The sequence below is a fragment of the Indicator indicator genome, chromosome 1, assembly GCF_027791375.1.
Source record: "Indicator indicator isolate 239-I01 chromosome 1, UM_Iind_1.1, whole genome shotgun sequence".
NCBI lineage: Eukaryota > Metazoa > Chordata > Aves > Piciformes > Indicatoridae > Indicator > Indicator indicator.
The window spans coordinates 116,826,484-116,845,811 of NC_072010.1; the positions used below are offsets into that span (position 1 = coordinate 116,826,484).

General features: G+C 38.8%; 1 protein-coding gene across 1 annotated transcript; it reads left to right on the plus strand.

The window, feature by feature from the left end:
- The first annotated feature begins 2,178 nt into the window (after positions 1–2,178).
- FAM3B (FAM3 metabolism regulating signaling molecule B) lies at positions 2,179–10,335 on the plus strand. The gene is made up of 8 exons (XM_054394276.1): positions 2,179–2,209; positions 2,617–2,760; positions 3,990–4,113; positions 4,812–4,870; positions 7,157–7,207; positions 8,423–8,510; positions 9,213–9,345; positions 10,246–10,335. The coding sequence occupies exons 1-8, from the start codon at positions 2,179–2,181 to the stop codon at positions 10,333–10,335; spliced, it is 720 nt and encodes a 239-aa protein (XP_054250251.1).
- Positions 10,336–19,328: the final 8,993 nt, after the last annotated feature.

Here is a 19,328-nt window from a genome sequence, read left to right on the forward strand (position 1 = left end):
CATGTGTGTGCAAGGGTTGTAACCTCAGTAGAGCTGAGAGATCTAGACAAGGCCCAGCGGCCAGGGTCAGTGCACCCTCCTAGCGCCTTCTGAATACAAGAAAAGAAAAACTGCAAGTTGCCTGACGGTGAAAAGTGTTTTGTGACAGTTTTGAGAACCAAATACAAACTTGGCCAATGTCTTCCTTAAACCCTTAAAAGCATATTTTAGAAGTGCTTTAGGAAGCTTGCACTTTAAGCAAAATATGAACCGGACATTCGTTGCTTTTTCTTCTACTTAGGTAAAAGGCTGCACTGTTGAGAAACAGAGTTGCTCACTAGTTTTGATGCAAAACAGGGCAAAATCATTGTAATGATAAATCTACTAAGCCAACAGCAGAAAAAACAATCCCAAATCTGATGGTCTCACAGGTCTTCATAATGCACCTCACCCTCAAAAAAAAAAAAAAAAAAAAAAAAAAAAACAAACAGAAAAAAAACAAAACAACAACAAAACCCCCCACTGAAATTTTAAATAAACATGCTGTAATTTTCACTTAATTCTTCCTGAATTTTGTTTTTGAAACTTGTTACTTGGTCTCCTTTACAAATTATATCTATTTTATGTATAAAAATTATTCTTTTACTTATTTAAAAAAGAAAAAAGCAAGGTGAGTTAAGTTGCATTATGCTTGGCTCCTGCAGCTTTCTTTTTTGTGCATGTGAACTTTGTCAATGTAATGTTTGCATTCCCCATATGAATGAGATGTTGGAATAATTGTCAATATTCTTTTAGTGCAGGTTTGCACTACAAGTAAGTGTAGAGTGGGACATTTCTCTTAGACTGAGGTAATAATTGGGAAATTTGTTTCTCTGAAGATCTGTTATATCTTTCCCAATCATTTGAAAATACAGCATGTTTCCCATGGTATCTCCCTTATAGTCACACAAATACAAGCACAATTCCTAAGTACACTGACACATAGCATTGGTTTATTGTCGTCGTGTTGTGTCCCCTCCCCTATTTTTTTCTTTCTTGTTTATGGATGCGGGAAATGAGAAACTGGGATTTTTTTTTTTTTTTTTTTTTTTTACAGAAAGGTTAAAGTATGACTGTTCTTCATTTAGGGAAGATGATTGAGAGGGCCCCTTATTACTTTTGTTGTAATTATAAAGAAAGGGGAGTTTAGATGGTTGTATTGCTCAGTGTTAGCTTTACTAGTCTGTGTTTGCTGTAGTGTTTTGTTAGACTTTTTATTTTTAAAGCTAAATAGAATGCAGGAATGACTGCCTGCACAAATACAGTATAGGGAGTAGCTAAAGAGGTAAAATTCTTTGCTGGAAGAATGATCTGGTCTTTATGGTACATTATTAACAGAAGCTAGATCAATGAATTTAGTCCTAATACCAAAAAAAAAAAAAAAAGGCACCAAACTTCCTTCTAACTTGAATAACCAGAAGTAGAGCCGTCAGAACAGGTGTTTTAGTCTAGCATGTCCATTTTGCATTTGGACAGAAATCACAGGAGAGTGATGCGACCTGCAAAAACGGGACCCGAGGAGAACAACTGAACAATTTGGGTTTAATTCTGGAGAAGGGATAGGGCAGAAAATATTTATAAAAGGCAGTTCCAAGAAGAAAAGTAATGTTGTCTTGAGTTCAAACTGTTATAAGGGAGATTTATTCTAGATAATACACAATATTTTCTAGAAGGTTGGCAAAGTGAACATACTGGATATTGTTGGACATTGGTTCTGCTGCACTTGTTTTTTGGGACTATGAGAATAAAAATTTGTCTTTTTCATTGTTACAGATATTTATGTTCAAGGATATGTTTCTTTACAGATCAGGAAATACCTCATGATGTCAAAACATACGTTTCACAATTGCACTTTGATATTTCCTTGTTTAGCACCATAAAGCTAAATAGTACATTTCTTCTAGAACAGAAACTCATGTTAGTGTTTCTGTTGAGCAAGAGGAGATACCCAGTACTAAGTTTATTTCTGTTTTTTCACAATCAGGAGAATTGTGCATCCTGTTGATCTCATAGTGTGTAGATGTGCTGCTAATACCATCTATGGAAACTGTGATATAACTGAGAGAAGGTGAAACAGTCACTTTAGTCATGTTTGAACACAGACAGAGCTCATTGTGTGAATGAGATGATAAGGGCCTTCTGCACTTCTTTTTATCCAGCATGTCAAAAGGGTGGGTGGAGGGAATTCCCTGTAAGATCAGCATTTAAAACCATTCCTGTAGTGCCTGCCTATATCAGAAAATCAGTAATAACTGCCTACTAACTGTATAATTGTGTGTAGTAGCTGGTACTTAACTTTTCAGAGTCAAAATTCTACTAGGATTAAGTTGAACTTTCTTTTGGGTATTATGGATGTGGTTTGAGGTGAGTCTTAGGGGGAGTTTTCTGCTTGAAGATCAAATTTTAAAAACAAAAGGGACTGTCAGAGATGGGAATGCAACAAATACTGTCTTGCCACATCTCTGAAGACTGTTGTTAACACAGAGTCTCGGAAATAAAATTGCCAATTTGTATAGCAATGACAGAGAAAATGTAAGATTTTATGTGTTGCTATGAAAACATCTTTATATCCCTGTGGGTTCTTTTCTTCCTCTGCAGATTTTGTGAAGTTTGCAGGGCTGCTGTTGGCATCGTCAGCTAGTTTGTACCTGGGATACTTAGTTGCTGATCTTGTACCCAGAGAGACGGTAGCGAGATCTCTTGCTAATCTTCAAGACATTGGAAAGAAACCAGTGTTGAGGGGTATGTAGTTGTATTCCTTTCCTTTTTTTCTCCTGTTGTACTCTATCTAGTGTTGCATATTTATGTGCCAAATGACAAATGGCTTATAATCTAGTAAATTAGTTGGTATGTGCTATCGTAAGAATGAAGTTGGTTATGTAAAGTGAATTAGTGAAACTCTGAGCTATTTCCTAGATGCTGTCTTTGAAGAAAGAGAATGTTGGCCTATATTTGATAGTATGCAAATAAATTGATTGAATAATAATGGAAGAAAACTGTTTGTTTGCTGGTGTATAAACAAAGGTGCAGCTGCAGCCTGGTTCTGTCACATGTACTTTGCAGTTAAATTGTTTAATGACTAACCAAACTCTGTGATTACATCCTTGTTATTTCATTTCTCTGATCTGACTAGGTGGCTCAGTATATGCATTTTTCTCAAATCTATTTTCTCATTTATTCATTGACTATGTTATCATCATGAAAAAGGCTTAAAATTAGAATGATAGCCAGTAACTTTAACCTATTGGTAGGCATCTTCATGTCTTGAGCCCTTGTTTCCTCTTATGAAATAGCACAACGTAATCATAGAATCATTGTGGTTGGAAAAGACCTCTAAAATCCTTGAGTCCAATCATCAACCTCAGAGCACCATGGCCATTAAACCATGTCTCAAAGTGCCATGTCCACACATTTCTTGAACACCTCCAGGGATGCTGACTCCACCACCTCCATGGGCAGCTTATTCCAAAACCTGACCGCTTTCCATTCTAAACCTTCCAAGGCACAATTTCAGGCTATTTTCTCTCGTTCTATCACCTGATACTATTGAGAAGTGACCTTTCAGGTAGTTGTAGAGAGCCATGAGGTCTCCACATCTCAGCCTCCCCCAGACTAAACAATCCCAATTCCCTCAGCGGTCTCTCATAAGACTTGCTCTCTAGTCTCTTTACCAGCTTTGTTGCCCTTCTCTGGACATTGTCCAGCAATAGTATCTCTAGGTTGAAATCGGATCATACCATATGGGGCGTTTTCTCCTATATAAACCTTCTCTTAGTCCCAGCAGCTGTTTGTAAGTCAATGATAATTCAGCTCAGGCACATTTGGGATACTGTCACCAGAATACTTGAAATCTGGCAGGGTTGGCTTCTGTGTATATATGAGCTTACCATGTCGATGTTAAGTGATTCTTTCCATGGAGAAATTGTTTATGCAGCATCCAAGAAAACATTTTCTCATCTTTGTTATTGTAGCCCCAGTCCCAAAAAGGCAGAAGTGTGATCACTGGTCTCCCTGCCCACCTGGGAGCTATGCCTATCGGATTCTTAGTGGTGTTGGCAGAGAAAAGCCGCCTAAAATTTGTTTTGAGGATGAGCTGTGAGTACCAGTCTAACTTTAAATCTAAGCAAGTGCTTTGTAGTGTGAAGAAAGGTGTTGCATTTTGGTTCACTGTTGGCAAGTAAGCTCCTACCAAAGGGATTCTATTCTGGTGATAAACTTCAGAATATCTGACAGTATTTTAATTCTTTTTTTACCTTTTTTTTTTTTTTTTTTTTTGTAAATACTGAATCTCAGGTTATTTAATTTGTTCCTCTACATAAGCTGCATTCAGCTGCTAGTTTCAAGTACAATTTCTAGTTTTCATAGTACAGAATAGCCTATTTTTAGTATGTTCAATGGTCAACACCTTCTGAAAGTCAGGTTCTTTCATGGCTTTTCAAACTGGACAGTGTGACTCAAAGCCTTGCAGTGATCGTTTTGTTTAGTATGGTCTATGCACAACACTGCCACAAACACACATTTTGTCTTAGTTTGTTACTATTGTATCTTTCTAGCTGCATTTCTATTAAGTATTTTCTTGACCTAGCTCATTTTGAAAGGCTCATTGTGTATCATTGAAGGACTGATATAATGTGCAGGATTTTTAAGCTATAGCTCTTGTTTACTAAAGTCTTGAATTAAATAGCTGAAGAAAACATGAGCATCAGAAAGTGACTTAGCATTGGTAAATATAATTTTTGCTAAGAGTTCTGGACAGATGCATTCTGCTGATACTGTATTTATTTTAATTCCAGACTCATAAGCAGAGAGAAGGGTAATGCTGGAAGAGGTATAAATATTGCCATTGTGAATTGTAAGTAAGAAAAAAAAATTTACAGAGAGACATACTTTTGTACTGCAGTAATTTACAAAGGTCCTTAGGCGGACTGAGTTTTCTCTTTTTGTTGGTTGGTTGTTTGTTTGTTTTCCAGTATTCCAGTATTTTTTATTAGCTAAATATGGAAGGAAAAGGAAGGGGAAAAAGTTCTAAATTTAATTCATGTTATATGTAAGAAAAACAAATCTGTGTTTGAGGGAAATAGTCCTGGATAAACAAAAGAAATGTGTTCATAACCAGTATAAGAAAATAAAAAATGTGTACATGGAAACATATGTATATTTTATTAGATGAAAGAACTGCTTCTTATGTAGCATAGCAAAAAATATCTCTGATCTCCAGCAGAAAGACTGGAATTTCAGGTTCAGTGCTTGATAAAAGGTATCTACTACCCTACAGATAAGGAGCAGGCAGTAACTGAGGATTGCAGTTCTGCCCCAAGATACAGCCAAGGTACAAATTCCTTTTCCAGACTTTGTCAGTACAGAGAAAGACAAACTTAAAGCTTGATCAATATTAAATTGCCATTATATGTCTTTACTTACAGTAGGAGCTATTGGAAAGGTGATGGTGCAGTTTATTCCAGATTTGGAGGCACCATTATAATTTAGATGAATGGGAACAGTGATGAAGTTCAGTGTATTCAATAATGAAGCCTGAGAAAAATCAATGCCTAAATGTTGTGGGGGGAGGGGAAGAAAGTGAGTTCAAATGCATAGTCAGGTTGACTTTGATCACAAAACAGTTACATTCCATTTCTTTGTCTCAGTATTGCTAAGCAAGATCTTGACATTGTCTAAGCCTGCATGCTGGGTTAGGTTAGTTTAGACAGGAATTTGTTCCATGTTTTTCCCCAGTTATCTACTGCATTTTTTTTCCAACAAGGAATCATGACAACTTTACTGATTACAACAGATAAACAGTTAAAAATGAGTTTTCACCATACAGTTGTAGAATAAGAGGACAAATACTCATCCTGGATGCATAAGCAAGGCTGTAGCAAATAGGAGCAGGGAACTAGCATTGTCTTTGCATATTAATGAGGAAAAAGAAGTGGTAAATCAAAATTTACACAATTTTAAACAGCCATTTCCTTTATCACACATAGTCATTTTAGCTACACTTTCATCTCCACCTGCAAGTAAATGTGTCCATGATCTCAGACTAATTTGTAGTGAGACATATTTTCTACATGTTCTCTAATCAGATCAATCAAGCTAATGACTGTGCCCAATAAGTTTACCCTGTTTTATTCCACAACTCTTTCTTTGAATGAATGAATACAATCTTCTGTAAAAAGGAAGACAGAACTATTAAGCCCAAAATAACAACATCAAGGGAGAAAAAAAGAATTTTGGTGACTTCTGCAGTCCTCACCACAGTCTTTGCCATCTCTTTGTGATCATTGCTCAGAAGAAGACCCATTCTAGAATGTTGTTTTACCACTAACAGGTGTTTGCCACCTTTTCCACTCAGCAGTATGATAAACGTGCCATTTAGAATACTATGCTCAAAAGATTTTTTTCTTCATAATTTTTCCATATGTGTATCAAAGATAAGCCAGAAATGAACCAGGAACTGGTGAATCTTTCGGTACAAACAAGCTGATGCACTGTAAATTGAAAAGATACACTCACATAGCAGGGATATGGGTCTTGGATAATGAAAATCATTAATTAATGTTAATGTAGTTGCCATGGGTTCAGAAATTTGAAAAGCATACCCAGTTGTGCATGGCTTGTTTAAACAAAGATAGCCAGCTAAACAGCTGCAAAATTGATGAGGAGTATTAACCAAAATGTTTTGGAATGACTGTCTGTTTCTGATGTAGTAATGATGAGTGTTGAGTTTCTGTCCACTGAGATTCAAGTGGTATGAAAGCTTGCACAGAATGGTGTTGAGCTCGTTCAAATAGCCTTAGGCTTAGCCAGTTTCCCTGTTTGTGGTTGTGACCTGTTATAGTATATATAGATACAAAAACGTGGAAGCACAGAGGAAATTGAATTCCTACTTTAAAATAAAAAATAATAAAAATGTTTAGGTCACATTTGACAATTCAGAGACTATATGAAAGAAAACATTCTCCCCAAATCTTAAACTTACATTATTTCATATTCTTTCCAATTAAAAAAATCAAACAAAAGAAAACTCAGAAACCAAACAATACACAAAATTAAGAGATACCTAGCTTTAGTTGAAAATGCTGTATATGGTGATTTAATCATTTTGCTCATATTTACACAACTTTTTCTTTTATTACAGATAAAACAGGAAAAGTTACATCAACGAAACATTTTGACATGTGGGAAGGAGGTAGGGAAAAGAGTGCAACAGAGCTTTTCTTAGTGTTTCAGCATTAAGAAAGGACTTATGTCTATATAATTATTCTGTTCTTTCTAATTACTATGCTTGTATTACTGACAGGGATCAACTAGAAACAAACAGTTGTCTTCATAAAATATGCTCTGGCCAAATCTGATGACAGATTTTGACAGAAAAACTGAATTTCTCCTGTTTTTTTAGATAATTGTCTCGTTTGTTGGTCTTGTTTCAGTTTTTACTTTAAATTTCTTGCTGCCTTTTTTTAATTTGAGGGTGGAGGGGGGTCTGGGGTTTTGTCATCATTATTTCAGTCTTGTAGGAGTAGCACTTAAACAGGTACCACATCCAGATACTTTACTCAGCAAAATTCCTTTTCCTGACATGAGTTGAGTTGAGTTCAGTTGTAAAATCATCATAGGAAATACGCCAGTCTGTCTCTTACCATCCTTCCCTATAGCTACTTTAAGAGAATAGTTTTTAACACACTTTTCAAACTTTGAACAATAACGGTTTCCTTGCATGTTAGTAAGGAGAAACAAAATGCCATAAGGCACTGGAAGCCAGTTCTCTGACCACTTAAGAATGCTTGTGAGCTTACACACATGAATGGAAATCACATTGGGTCTAATCATGGGGCTAGAAATACACTAGGTTATGTACACTGTAATGTCTCCAGGGTGCCTGCTACATTTTTTTTTTAATGCGGAAAGCCAGTGTCTTCTGTAACTTCAGCAACTGTGAAAACAATAAACAGCTTAGTGCTGCAAATAGGCTGCTACTTCATGAAAGTAGGTGCACAGTGGAGTGTGCAACTCAGCTCTGCAGTTGTCATGGTAGTAGGAAACCTACAGAATGACAATGACTTATGCTGGGCTATTTCATGCTTTGCTTGCATGTATAATACTACGTTAGGTAAACATAAGAAACCCTATACATGCTTATTCTGGGTGTAAATAGTTTTGTAGAAATTCAGAAGTATCTATTTACTACTGAGAAGTACAGATCAATCCCTGCTGTCCTAGCTTTCAGGGAGAGGTAACAATTTTCTGCCCTCTTCAGAATGAGGTACTCAGCCTGCAAACGGAACAATCACCCAGTCAGACCTCGTTCTGAATAGACAAGGCAAAAAAAAAGTGGAAACAAATTGAAGTAGGTGGTATGTGATCTGTGTTTAATGAATAATCAGTTGTGTAACTAATTCAACAGACCACTCAAGAGAGATGATGACTTTCATTAAAAAAGCACCAGAAGGATCCCTTCTTTTGATGACAACTTACTATGATGGAAGCGTCAGGTAAGCAAGTCAGTCATGATAGGCTGAGGAACAGAGACAATGAAAAGCTTGCAAATCACTGCTGCATAATGGGGTAAAGGAATGATTTCCTGCCTACAAAGATTTTGCTTCCACATTCATTTGGTGCTTGCTCACATCATGTGTGTCAGTGCTTCCCAAGATGGGTACATGGTGTTGTATTTGTTTAAAAGCACCAGTTGTCATTATAAAGGGCACTGCTGTTACCACTGGGTCACAACCTTCTATTAAGAAAGTATCCATTCCTCCATTTATAATTTATCTAGCTTGCATTCTTTGTTATATGTTAACCTGATTCTTTAAGTGCTTTTAAATCTTAGGGGCTTTTTTTAAGCTGAATTCATGGTATGATAATTAGACAGGGAAATTTAATTCAGCTGGTAAACATTTTATGTCCTTGTCCATATTTAGGAAGGGTTGAAACATCAGATAGCATTTGAGACACATTTTTCTTTCTGCTGTGCTGTTGCAAACAGGTTTTATTAACATCAGGAATGTAGAAAGAAAAAGAATTTTGCCCTGTGAGTTTAATGGCATGCTACTAAGCAGCTCTCTGAATTTTTTTAACTTCTCATTTTTGTTTCTGCTGAGTTACTAATGAAAAGCATGAATCAGTTGTGTTCTTTTTCAGCATTTTTCACCTACTGAACTTTTAACACATTTTTTTTAACTACATTTTTCTAGGCTAAAGAATGACACCAAAAAATTAGTGAAAGAGCTGGGAAGTAAAGAAATATGGAACATGAAGTTCAGGTCAAGCTGGGCTTTTATAGCTGCCAAAGGCTTCAAGCTGCCAGATAATATCCAAAAAGAAAAGGTCAGGTTCATTTTACTTTCACTTTATATTTGTCTGTGTATCAGATACAACCTCCAGGTGCAGCTTTTGTGCATTAGGTATGATAACCATAGTCTGTTCAGTAAGCATCAGTTGCACAAAGCTAGTTCTGTAATGTATCATCATTCTTTACTTTGGAATTGGGCTGCAAACAGTACTGAATTCTACCACACCAGCACTGAATCATCTCTAGACAAATTTCAGAAGGTACCAGTGACTCTAGAGAGTCTGTTTTGCAAGGTCCAACCTGACATGCATTTTCTTCTGCAGGCCAAATTCCAGCGTCTTCCTAAAACTAAAAACTGGTTTTATATGAAAATTGGGCTGTGCCAAATAGGCCATGCAAATACAGAAATGGTTACATCACAGACCTTTTCTGAATAACTCTCTCTCAGGCTTCAGGAGAACTAAAGCTACCATTTTTGTATCAGATTTCTGTTTCATCTGTGACCTTGTATTCACTATCTGTAAAGCCCAGTAGTGCTCATCTGTATGACAGACAGAAATCAGAAAACCCAATACAGAGATCAGTTCCCTTGGTAATACCAACCCTCTCCAAAGGCATGTGAAACTTCCATCATTTTGGGGGTTTGTACTCACTCCAGAATATTGTTGAAATCTTCCTTCACATTACACAGCTTCTACAGAAAAAAGTTACTCAGTTTGGTGTATGTTATGACAGACATCTGGAAAATAAATAGAGCACTCTGTGTAAGAAACTGATGGAATCTTCACCCATTTTGTTAATAAGCAAGATGTGTAATATGCTACTTAGCTTCCCAGTCCTTTCCCATTGCTCCCTCTGTTGTATGAGGTTTGACAAAACCAGTTTGTAAATGGAGAAGCAAATACTGATTTTTTAATTATTTTTTTTTAAAACAGATAAATCACTCTGACAAGAAAACCAACAGATATGATGGCTGGCCAGCTGAAATCCAAATAGAAGGCTGTATCCCAAGAAACCTTATCTAAGCAAATGCATACCTCATTAATAAAGATGGATCTATATTTTTATTTATTTAGTAAATTTTCTCCAGAACCAAATAAGCATCTGACCACTAATTGTGAAATAAATAATTTGCAATTTTTAACCTTTCTTTCCTTTGTGAGGTTTTACTGTAATCAGTAAAATAGATAATATAGGATGACAAGTGGAAATAAAATACTCTGGTTTGGAATTACAGTGTTCAGGAAGTCAGTCATAAAATACCAGGATTTTTGAAAGTGAGCATACATTGTCTTTAGTAACTTTAGGGGGGTTGGTTCATTTATTTTTAGTATGTGTTGTCTTTTGTTGCCTCTAAAGACTGATTTGGAAATAGAACTTCGTCGAAATTGTAGTTTAAAAGCACTAGCAATGAAGCAAATTATTTTGCTGACAAAATGGAGTAGCAATAACTTATAAAGATCAAGTTGCTATAATTACTGAAGACAAGCTGCAGTTTTTCGTGGCTTGTTATAATTATTTTTAATTCCTGTAAGTTTAACTTACTTCAAAAAATGTCATGACTTCATGCAAGCTAAGTGTTATTCGTGCAGAATGTAGAATCAGAGAGTGATAGGGGTTGGAGGGGACCTCTGGACATCATCTATCCAGGCAGGTTCTGAATTACTCAAGAGATGGAGACTGCATCACCTCTCTGGGCAGCCTGTTCCAGTGCTCTAGCACTCTCATGTTTAGATGGAACTTGCTATGTTAAATTTTGTGCCTGTTACCTTTTGTCCTGTCACTGGGCACAATCAAACACATGATTATAAGGAAACTGTAGAAGCCATTTTGTCAATTTTCCTTTTCTGAAGCACATCAAGTATGTTGGGACCTTTTTTAGTTGGTGTTTATTCTCCTGTTGTCCCCATGTGGCTTAGTTGCTTCTTGTAGCATTTTACTGGTAACTTTAGTTATTCCCCAAAAATTGAATTAACCTAAAAGGACCAAGCTGAGAGAATAACTACTCATGCCAGTCTGTTATGTATCTGAAGACTGTCCTCATCAGCTCATCCCTGGTCTGAACTTAACTTCATATATTTTAATCTTCCATTACATTTTTCTTGACATTAAACACTTGTTTAGCATCAACTTACCCTAACATGCTGTGCCTTTAATGGGTCACAGCACTCTATGCAGCTACTTAGGAGTGGCCTGGTCTCTAGACTTTGGTCAGGAGAAAATTAGAAGTTTGTCTGACAACAGTCAGGTTCAATTTGCTCTTGCTCTCTGTGTTGCCTGGTTAAAACCCTCTCAGTGGTGCTTAAAACATTCACCCTTGTCACAGCTGCTACTATCACTCCTAGTTGATGCTGTGATCCCAGCAGCTTTCTGGTATCAAGTCTCCCACCAGTCCCTAAAGCTAGTTTCCAGCTACCGTTTTGCAAGTGTCCCTGTAGCCCAGGGATGCTGCCTAAGAAAGCAGCTAAATTAGTTTGACTCAGTTTGACTTTGGCAGTCATACAATGATTGCTCTTTGTAAGTCACCTTGCTACTGATGAGGTGGCTACAAATTGAGTCCTTAAGGAGCTGTTTTGATTCTTTTCCACATTCTTTTGTTCGTTTTGCTTGTTTATCGCACAGGTTGTGTAGGTCAGGGGGCTTATTTTGGTATTGTACACATCTAGCAGTAAATCATGTGAACTGAACTTGGCCTCATTCTTGAAACCTAGGGAAGACCCAAGGTTTGATAGTAGTTGCAGGCTACATTGCAGTTAAAGAAACTCTGCACCTCCCTCTGTTCCTTACACGTGTTTTTGTAAATGAGTGGAGCTGTCACAGACATCTATCTTCCCTATGTGCCTGTGATGGAACACGGGTTTTTTTGAAGATACTTCAGTGCTTATTCCATGAGAGGTTTGAAGCAGTGGGTTCCAGCTGCCTTGTATCATAAAATCATAGGATGGTCCAGGCCAGTAGGGACCTCCAAAGGTCATCCTGCCTCGACATCCCCACAGTCAGCAGGGACATCCCTGTCTAGATCAGGTTGCCCAGGGCCTCGTCAAGCCTCACCTCAAATATCTCCAGGGCAAGGGCCTCAACCACCTCCCTGGGCAACCTGTTCCAGTGTCCAGCATGCTTGCTAGAAGAACTTCTTCCTGATATCTAATCTAAATCTGCCCTTCTCTAGTTTGAAGCCATTGCCCCTCGTCCTGTCACTGCAGGCCCTTGTAAACAGACTCTCCCCAACCTTCCTGTAGGCTCCCCTCAGGTACTGGAAGGCTGCTATCAGGTCTCCCTGGAGCCTCCACTTCAGGCTGAACAATCCCAGCTCCCTTACAGCACTGCAGGAAAGTCAAACCTCTTGTGTGCTTTGGATAAAGTGACCTAACTAATTATACATTAGCATTCCTGTCATCCAGATCAATACCAGGACATTATGACTTGTGTGTGTCTATTTTCTTAAGGGTACAGCTTCATGTCACCAATAATTTACCCAGGCAGTGTGCATGCTAGTGGCAGAGCATTTCTTTCTTCACATTGTAATTACCTTTTGTTACATGTCTGAATTATAAGAATAGCATCATTAACAGCACATAACGGTTTGCAGCCCTCAGAGTGCCAAGCTCCGAGACAGTCCTCCAGCTCTGTGTGGTTGGGCAATCACTTCCTTCTACTCTAGGCCACAATTACTCTTATATAATTTGCATTTAAAGTTTACATCAATTTCTGTTTAGCAGTTACCATGAAATGTACAAGTACTCCACGTACTCCATGCTCTGCATGCATGTGCTCCATTCTTCGCGTTCGTTTCGTTTGCTCTGTTTTTCTTCACGGTCTGTGCAAGCATTCTGTGCTTCACAAGTTGTCAGCTGTAAAAAGGTGCACACCCCTGAGGTGAATCAAAGGTCAAACCACCCCAGAACCTTTCATGGCACAAGTCCCTGCAAAACGTTCTTTAACTCCCTTGTGTTTTCACTTTTTCAGAGATACCATTGAGTCATCCTGACAAGAGTGTTAGTCAGTGGTACTGAAAAGCTACCCTCAGGTTTGTTTTCCTTTGTTCATGCCACAGTGTTTAAATATAGTAGGCAGAGGAGCCTCGAGTACTTTGATCTCAAGAAATCGTGGAAATGTGGTTGCTTGAGCCAGAAGATGCCACTTCTCCAATAATTTTTTAGATTAGAAGCACTTTTACAGGCAGTTTGAAAGTGGGATTTTAACTTTGCTCGCAGAACCTAAACACTGTTAAATGAACTGCTTTTTAAGGAGCCTTGAAAAGCTTTTTTCCTGAAACTGTAGCTCTGAAAAATTGATCTAGGGAAATGTTAATTAGCTTTGGATTTTAAAATAAGCAAAATATCATGATGTTAAACATGTAATGTTTTTGGGGGGGGCAAGGCCATAAAGTGTATGATCCCTGCTGTAAATCTCTTTCCTTACCCTCTTTGGTCATGTGTTCTAGACCACAGGCAGATTCCAGCCATGGAGGTCAGTGCTGTCAATGCCAGCATTGGTGTAAAAATCCCTGGATCCCTGGCAGTCCAAATTGATAGCAGCAATAAGAAATATTGATCAAATTAGTAACATTTTCAGTTTCTCACTGGTAGCTGTTTCTTTAGGTTCTTTGTTTGATGTTATCTACCTCAAAGTGGGAAGTTTCAAGGAATAACACAAGAAAGGAGAAGTTCTTCAGTGCCCTTTCGCAGGCAGGCTGCGCTTAACATAAAATTCCTACTGACTGCAATCCACTCCGATGAGCAAAGTGAGGTTTAATTGGACATAATGCCTGCTGGGGAGTAATGTGTGAGTATCGTCTCTCTGATGTCTACAAGTGAAATGCTGAATGATGACTAGAATTCAGGTGATTAAGATGGGTTGTTTCAATAATGTTTAGCAATAGCACTTCCTTATTTCCTGGGACCTCAAGTTTTGATTTCACTTCTCTGCTGGGTTTGGTTCTTTGTGGATTTGCAGTGGTGCAAGAAATGTAAATACTCCACTTTCAAACGCAAACTTTACACTAGCAAACCAAATATTACTGTTTCCTTCTTCCAAACATGAGAGCATAGAGACAGATGCTTTATTCTGCCCCAGTCTTCATTGCAGGGCTCTTTTTTTTTTTTTTAATTTATTAGTCATGTGTCAGCCAAAAGCAATACACATTGCAGCCTTGTACCCCTCGTATACATCTTTTGTCGTTATGCTTTATACAGCTGCTTTCTATTTCCTGGGCATTGCCTACCAGAGTTCTCAACAATGAGACTGAATTTCTGCCTTCTCCCCCAGGGTCAGGATATTTATGACAACCTGGACTGGAAAAGAGGAATGACACCTTGAATTAAGACTTTCCAAAGGGTTATTAGTTCTTTGAAGTCACATCTGACTATAAATTCTGGGTTTCTTCCCATCCTGATTCACTGAATAGCATTATGCTACCTGTTCAGATTTTGTTGCCTTCCAGGACTAGAAGTGGGAGAGTTAGACCTCAGAAATCACTGGATTTTGGAGTTAGAACAGAAAACAGCAGTTTCTGATTCTCCTTTTGATAACATATAGGATAGAAATGAAGCCCAGTAGCAATGGTCTACTTTCTTAAAGAGTTGTGACCTTCACAAAGATTCAAATCTCTGGATGTTTAGCTAATTGATGAAGCCTCTACTTGCCCAGTTTCCACTCACCACTAAGCAGGCATTCCTTGCAGCAGAAGAACCCAAGCTCAACAGCCACAAATCAGCAGTCTTTGGACTGCTAATTGCAGAAAATACCCATTGTAACAGAAGTGAAAGAGAGAGACTCTGTCCTCACCTCCTCCACATTCATGAGGCATATTTCCCTGTTATGTGAGCTATTCCTGCCCACTGCAGGCACAATGTGGTTTTCATGGATTCCTTCCTTCCTTCCACAAGAAACCTTCAGCTGTAAGGGCAAGTCCCTTCTTCAGGGACTGCTCTGCTGGGGCTTCAGTAATTTCCTTGCAAATAAAATTTAGAAACCCAACATTTTTCAATTAAAAGGAAAGGGACATAAAAGACAAAGGATTCTACAATTTACAAATTGATTTCTACTTAGAAACTTTACAAGCCATTGGGTGGAGATACAAAAGCATAGCTAACAAAGATAAACTGCTGCTATCCATTCACTTTCAGCTCTAAGCTAACCAATTTGGGCAGGTTGCAGAAACCAGCTATAGCAAAATGGAGCTTGGCAGGCTGATGTAGGCAATGCTTGAATCTCATGCTGCTCCAGATCAGCTGCCAAAGTTGATTTCAAGTCAGCCCCTGGATTTTCTCATCTGCTAGTGGCTTTTTGGCATTGCAGCACAGCAAAGCTCCCAGCAGTAGCATAGCACCCTGCAACTAGCTTTGCAGTTTACTAAAGAATCATAGAATCACCCAGGTTGGAAGGAACCTCTAAAGGTCATCTAGTCCACACCCCACCCTGCAGTGAGCAGGGACATCCTCAACTAGATCAGGTCATCGAGCCTCACCTTGAATATCTCCAGGGATGAGGCCTCAACCGCCTCTCTGGGCAACCTCTTCCAATGCTCAACCACCCTCATTGTAAAGAACTTTTACTTACCATCCAATCTAAATCAAACCATTGCCCCTCATTCCATCACTGCTGGCTTTCTTAAACAGTCCCTCTCTCACCTTCTTGCAGGCCACTTTCACTTACTGAAAGGTAGTGAATAGGTCTTCCTGGGGCTGCCTTTTCTCCAGACTGAACACCCCCAGCTCCCTCAGCCTGTCCTCGTGGCAGAGGTGCTCCAGCCCCCTGATCATTTTTGTGGCCATCCTTTGGACCTGCTCTATCAGATCCATGTCCTTCTTGTGTTGATAGCTGGAGCCTTAATCAGTTTGGAGAAGTATGGTTCTTGAGAATACAAAAAATACCATACTTTTCCCTCATTTCTCTTACTACTTGCAGGTAAGCATTGTCCTAGCAGTAAATAATCTCGTTTAGTCTGAAATGTTCATTGATCATAATTGTAGTCCTTTCCTCTTGCTTACTTTTTAGGCCTATAATTATGCTTGATTGTTTTTTTAAAAAGGCAAAATTGGACATATGCCAGCTCCAACATTACTCCATCTGGAAAAGCTTTTAAACATAGAGAAGCACTGCTGCCCCAGTTGGTACAAGTGTTAGCCCTGATAATCATCCACTCCAGGAAATGGTGTAACAATATAAAGGGTAGGAGTTCTCTCTGAGGTGTCAGTTGTGCTGTTTACTAAAGGCAACAGCATTTTATGTCTTCATCTCCCCTAATTTTTTCCTATGGGTTTCACTGTGCTCTGATTAACACAGTAATTCTTTTTTTCCAGGTTATGCACAAATACTCAATGTTTTAACAAAAAAGTGTTTAAAATCCTACTGTTAATAACGCCTCCCACTACCCCCCCTCTCTGCTGAGTGTGCCTGGCTTCATATAGCCAGGTGGCAATCAGGAACTTGTTCCCCAGCCAACTCACTAATAGTCAGTTTAAAAACAAACAAAAAAACCCCAAACCTCAACCTGCAGACCTGTAGCTGGACAGAACTGGGTTTAGTAAGACCAAAGAGTGCAAGGAAGTAGTATCTAATGTGTAAATGGCACTGTATATAGTAAATCCAGCTGTAAGCTGGTGCTGCAGACCAACAAAAAAGAGAATGAGAAGATAAAGTTGTAAATATGTGTTAGGAAACACTTGTATGTGATCCTAAGTGGAAGGAGGAAGAGAAGAGGGTGGGAAAAAAAAAAAAAAAAGAGGAAGAGAGGGGGGGAAAAAAAAGGAGGAAGACAAAAACCATCAACATAAACATTGTGAAAGGACTCCAAGTGCTGACAACTTGCTGTAATATCCCACCATGAACACTGCCAGCATGAAACCACTGACCTTAGGACCCAGAGCAGCAGTGTAGGAGTGAGCTTTTTTTTTTTTAATTGTATTATTGCAATCAGTGACTCTTCCTGTATGCACACTATTTGCATTATTGTTCTTTGTTTCTCTATCATAAATTCAATCATATAATAATGACCCTTTAGTTAGGCTGTTAAGATTCCCGCTAACTAACAATCAATTGATGGCTTTATATGAGGTGTGCTTGGGTTTTTCCCCATAAAGACGAGTTTGAACACAAAGGTGCTCCAGCTCCCTCTTGCAGTGCACTTCCTCACTGCTGACCCAGCAGAAATGGAAATTTGTGCCTCTTCTACTACCAGCTAAGTGCTGCAAGTGACAACTCCTCAGACTCTTTTATCATGACTCACTTTCCATTTCCTAACTAAGGTACTCCTTCCCTTGCATTCTGAGTGACCCAAGCCTCTTGCCTATGCCAAAATCTTGCCTGTTCTCTAGGCAAGCTATGGGAGCAGAACATGAAGATGTACAAAATGGCCTTACAGCTATTTGCTTTCCTTCAAAGCTGGAACCATATGAACCTTTTTTTTTTTTTTTTTTTTTAATAACAGACTTGGAAATACTCTATTTTAAACAGGGTTTCTCTCTCTGTATGAGGTGATTACTCTCAGGATTATGGGTGCATATGCATGCCCTGAGTATGCATCTTCTTCATGTTCAGAAAGGGATGCTACCCACTGATTTATTTAAAGATATGACTTGGCAAAAGCCACTGAAAGGCTGTTTAGGAACACCTTCACTCCTCACTCCCTGCACAACTCTTTCCTTTCCTGGAGAAAATCATGACAACAAGGTTGTGAGAGTAATTTTGGCAGCCCAGATTTCAGTTTCATATCTATAGCAGGCTAGACCCTTCCTCTCTCTGCCCCCACATATGTAATAGAGAGGTATGGTCTGTAACACTCTTTACAAGTTCTTTTGTTCTGCAAAGATACCTAGCAACATCGGGGGATTTCTAACACTTTCCAAAGTGTGAATCATTTAGGAATAGCAAATGGACCAGCAAGGTCTTGCATACAACTAAACCTCACTGATCTTCCCCATATTTGCATGGAAGAATGGACTAATTGCCCTAGTTTTCCAAGGAGCAATGTGGAAGTGATATTACGAAGAATGGACTCCACTAGGCAGGAGACAGAGAAACGATAGGAGGAATTGAGAGCAGACTGCTGATGAAATGAGGAGGCCACCTGTTTTGGCACATGTCTTAGCTGCCCTAAGCTCAGCTTCAGTGAAAATTGCCACTCTCTGTCAGCAGAGCCAGGCTCCCCCTCTGTCACATGTGCATGAGAATTCCAGACCCTCTGAATGATCAGAGGCTTTCACATGATGATGGCAGGATCCCCGGGATACTGCAAGCAAGGAATCAATTCTCTCCGTCTCTTTCTTTCAACTGTGTAAGGGAGGGAAAGAGAATAAGAAAGTTTTGAGGGGTTAAATGGAGCTGAGAAAGAAAAAGCACAACCCTAAAATAGGAGCCTCCCAGGGCTACAAAACTCAAGCATGTGTTCAAAAGAAAACCATTTCACACAGTCCTAATCAAAGTCTTCTTGTTACCAGAATTGTTATGGCCCTGTCTACAGAATTATGTTGTTTCCCTCCACTCAAACCTGATGACACACAAAGGTCTTTGTGCTAAATTTACATTTCTTCACTTTCCTCTGTTCTCTGGGGAACAAACTGCACCTCTGCAGGGACCAGCCCATAACACTCCAACCCACCCCCAGCCAGCAACAGAAAATCTCTTCAAAAACCAGGATGCTTTAACTTTAAAAAATATGCCAGCTTCCCAGCTGGAGCCCTTTTTGGTTCACCATGTAGTGGCTGATCTCCCACAGCTTATCCAATGGACCCTGGCACTTGGAAAGCAGGGGACCTGATTTCAGTGGCTATTCATGCTTGGCTAAATGCATTTTCCACTAACAGACATTAAAATCTGGTCTAGAGACAGGAGATCAAATGCTCAGTGTATCTACAAGGGTATTTATTCAGATAAGATAGGAAATAAATAAATTAACTAAAATAAAAATTAAAAATAACCTTTTGTTCACTTTGCTACTGTAGCTGATGTGTTCAAGGAATGAAAAACTAACATTCACTCTTCAGGAACTACTGTTGTGTGATTTCTCTGTGTGTTG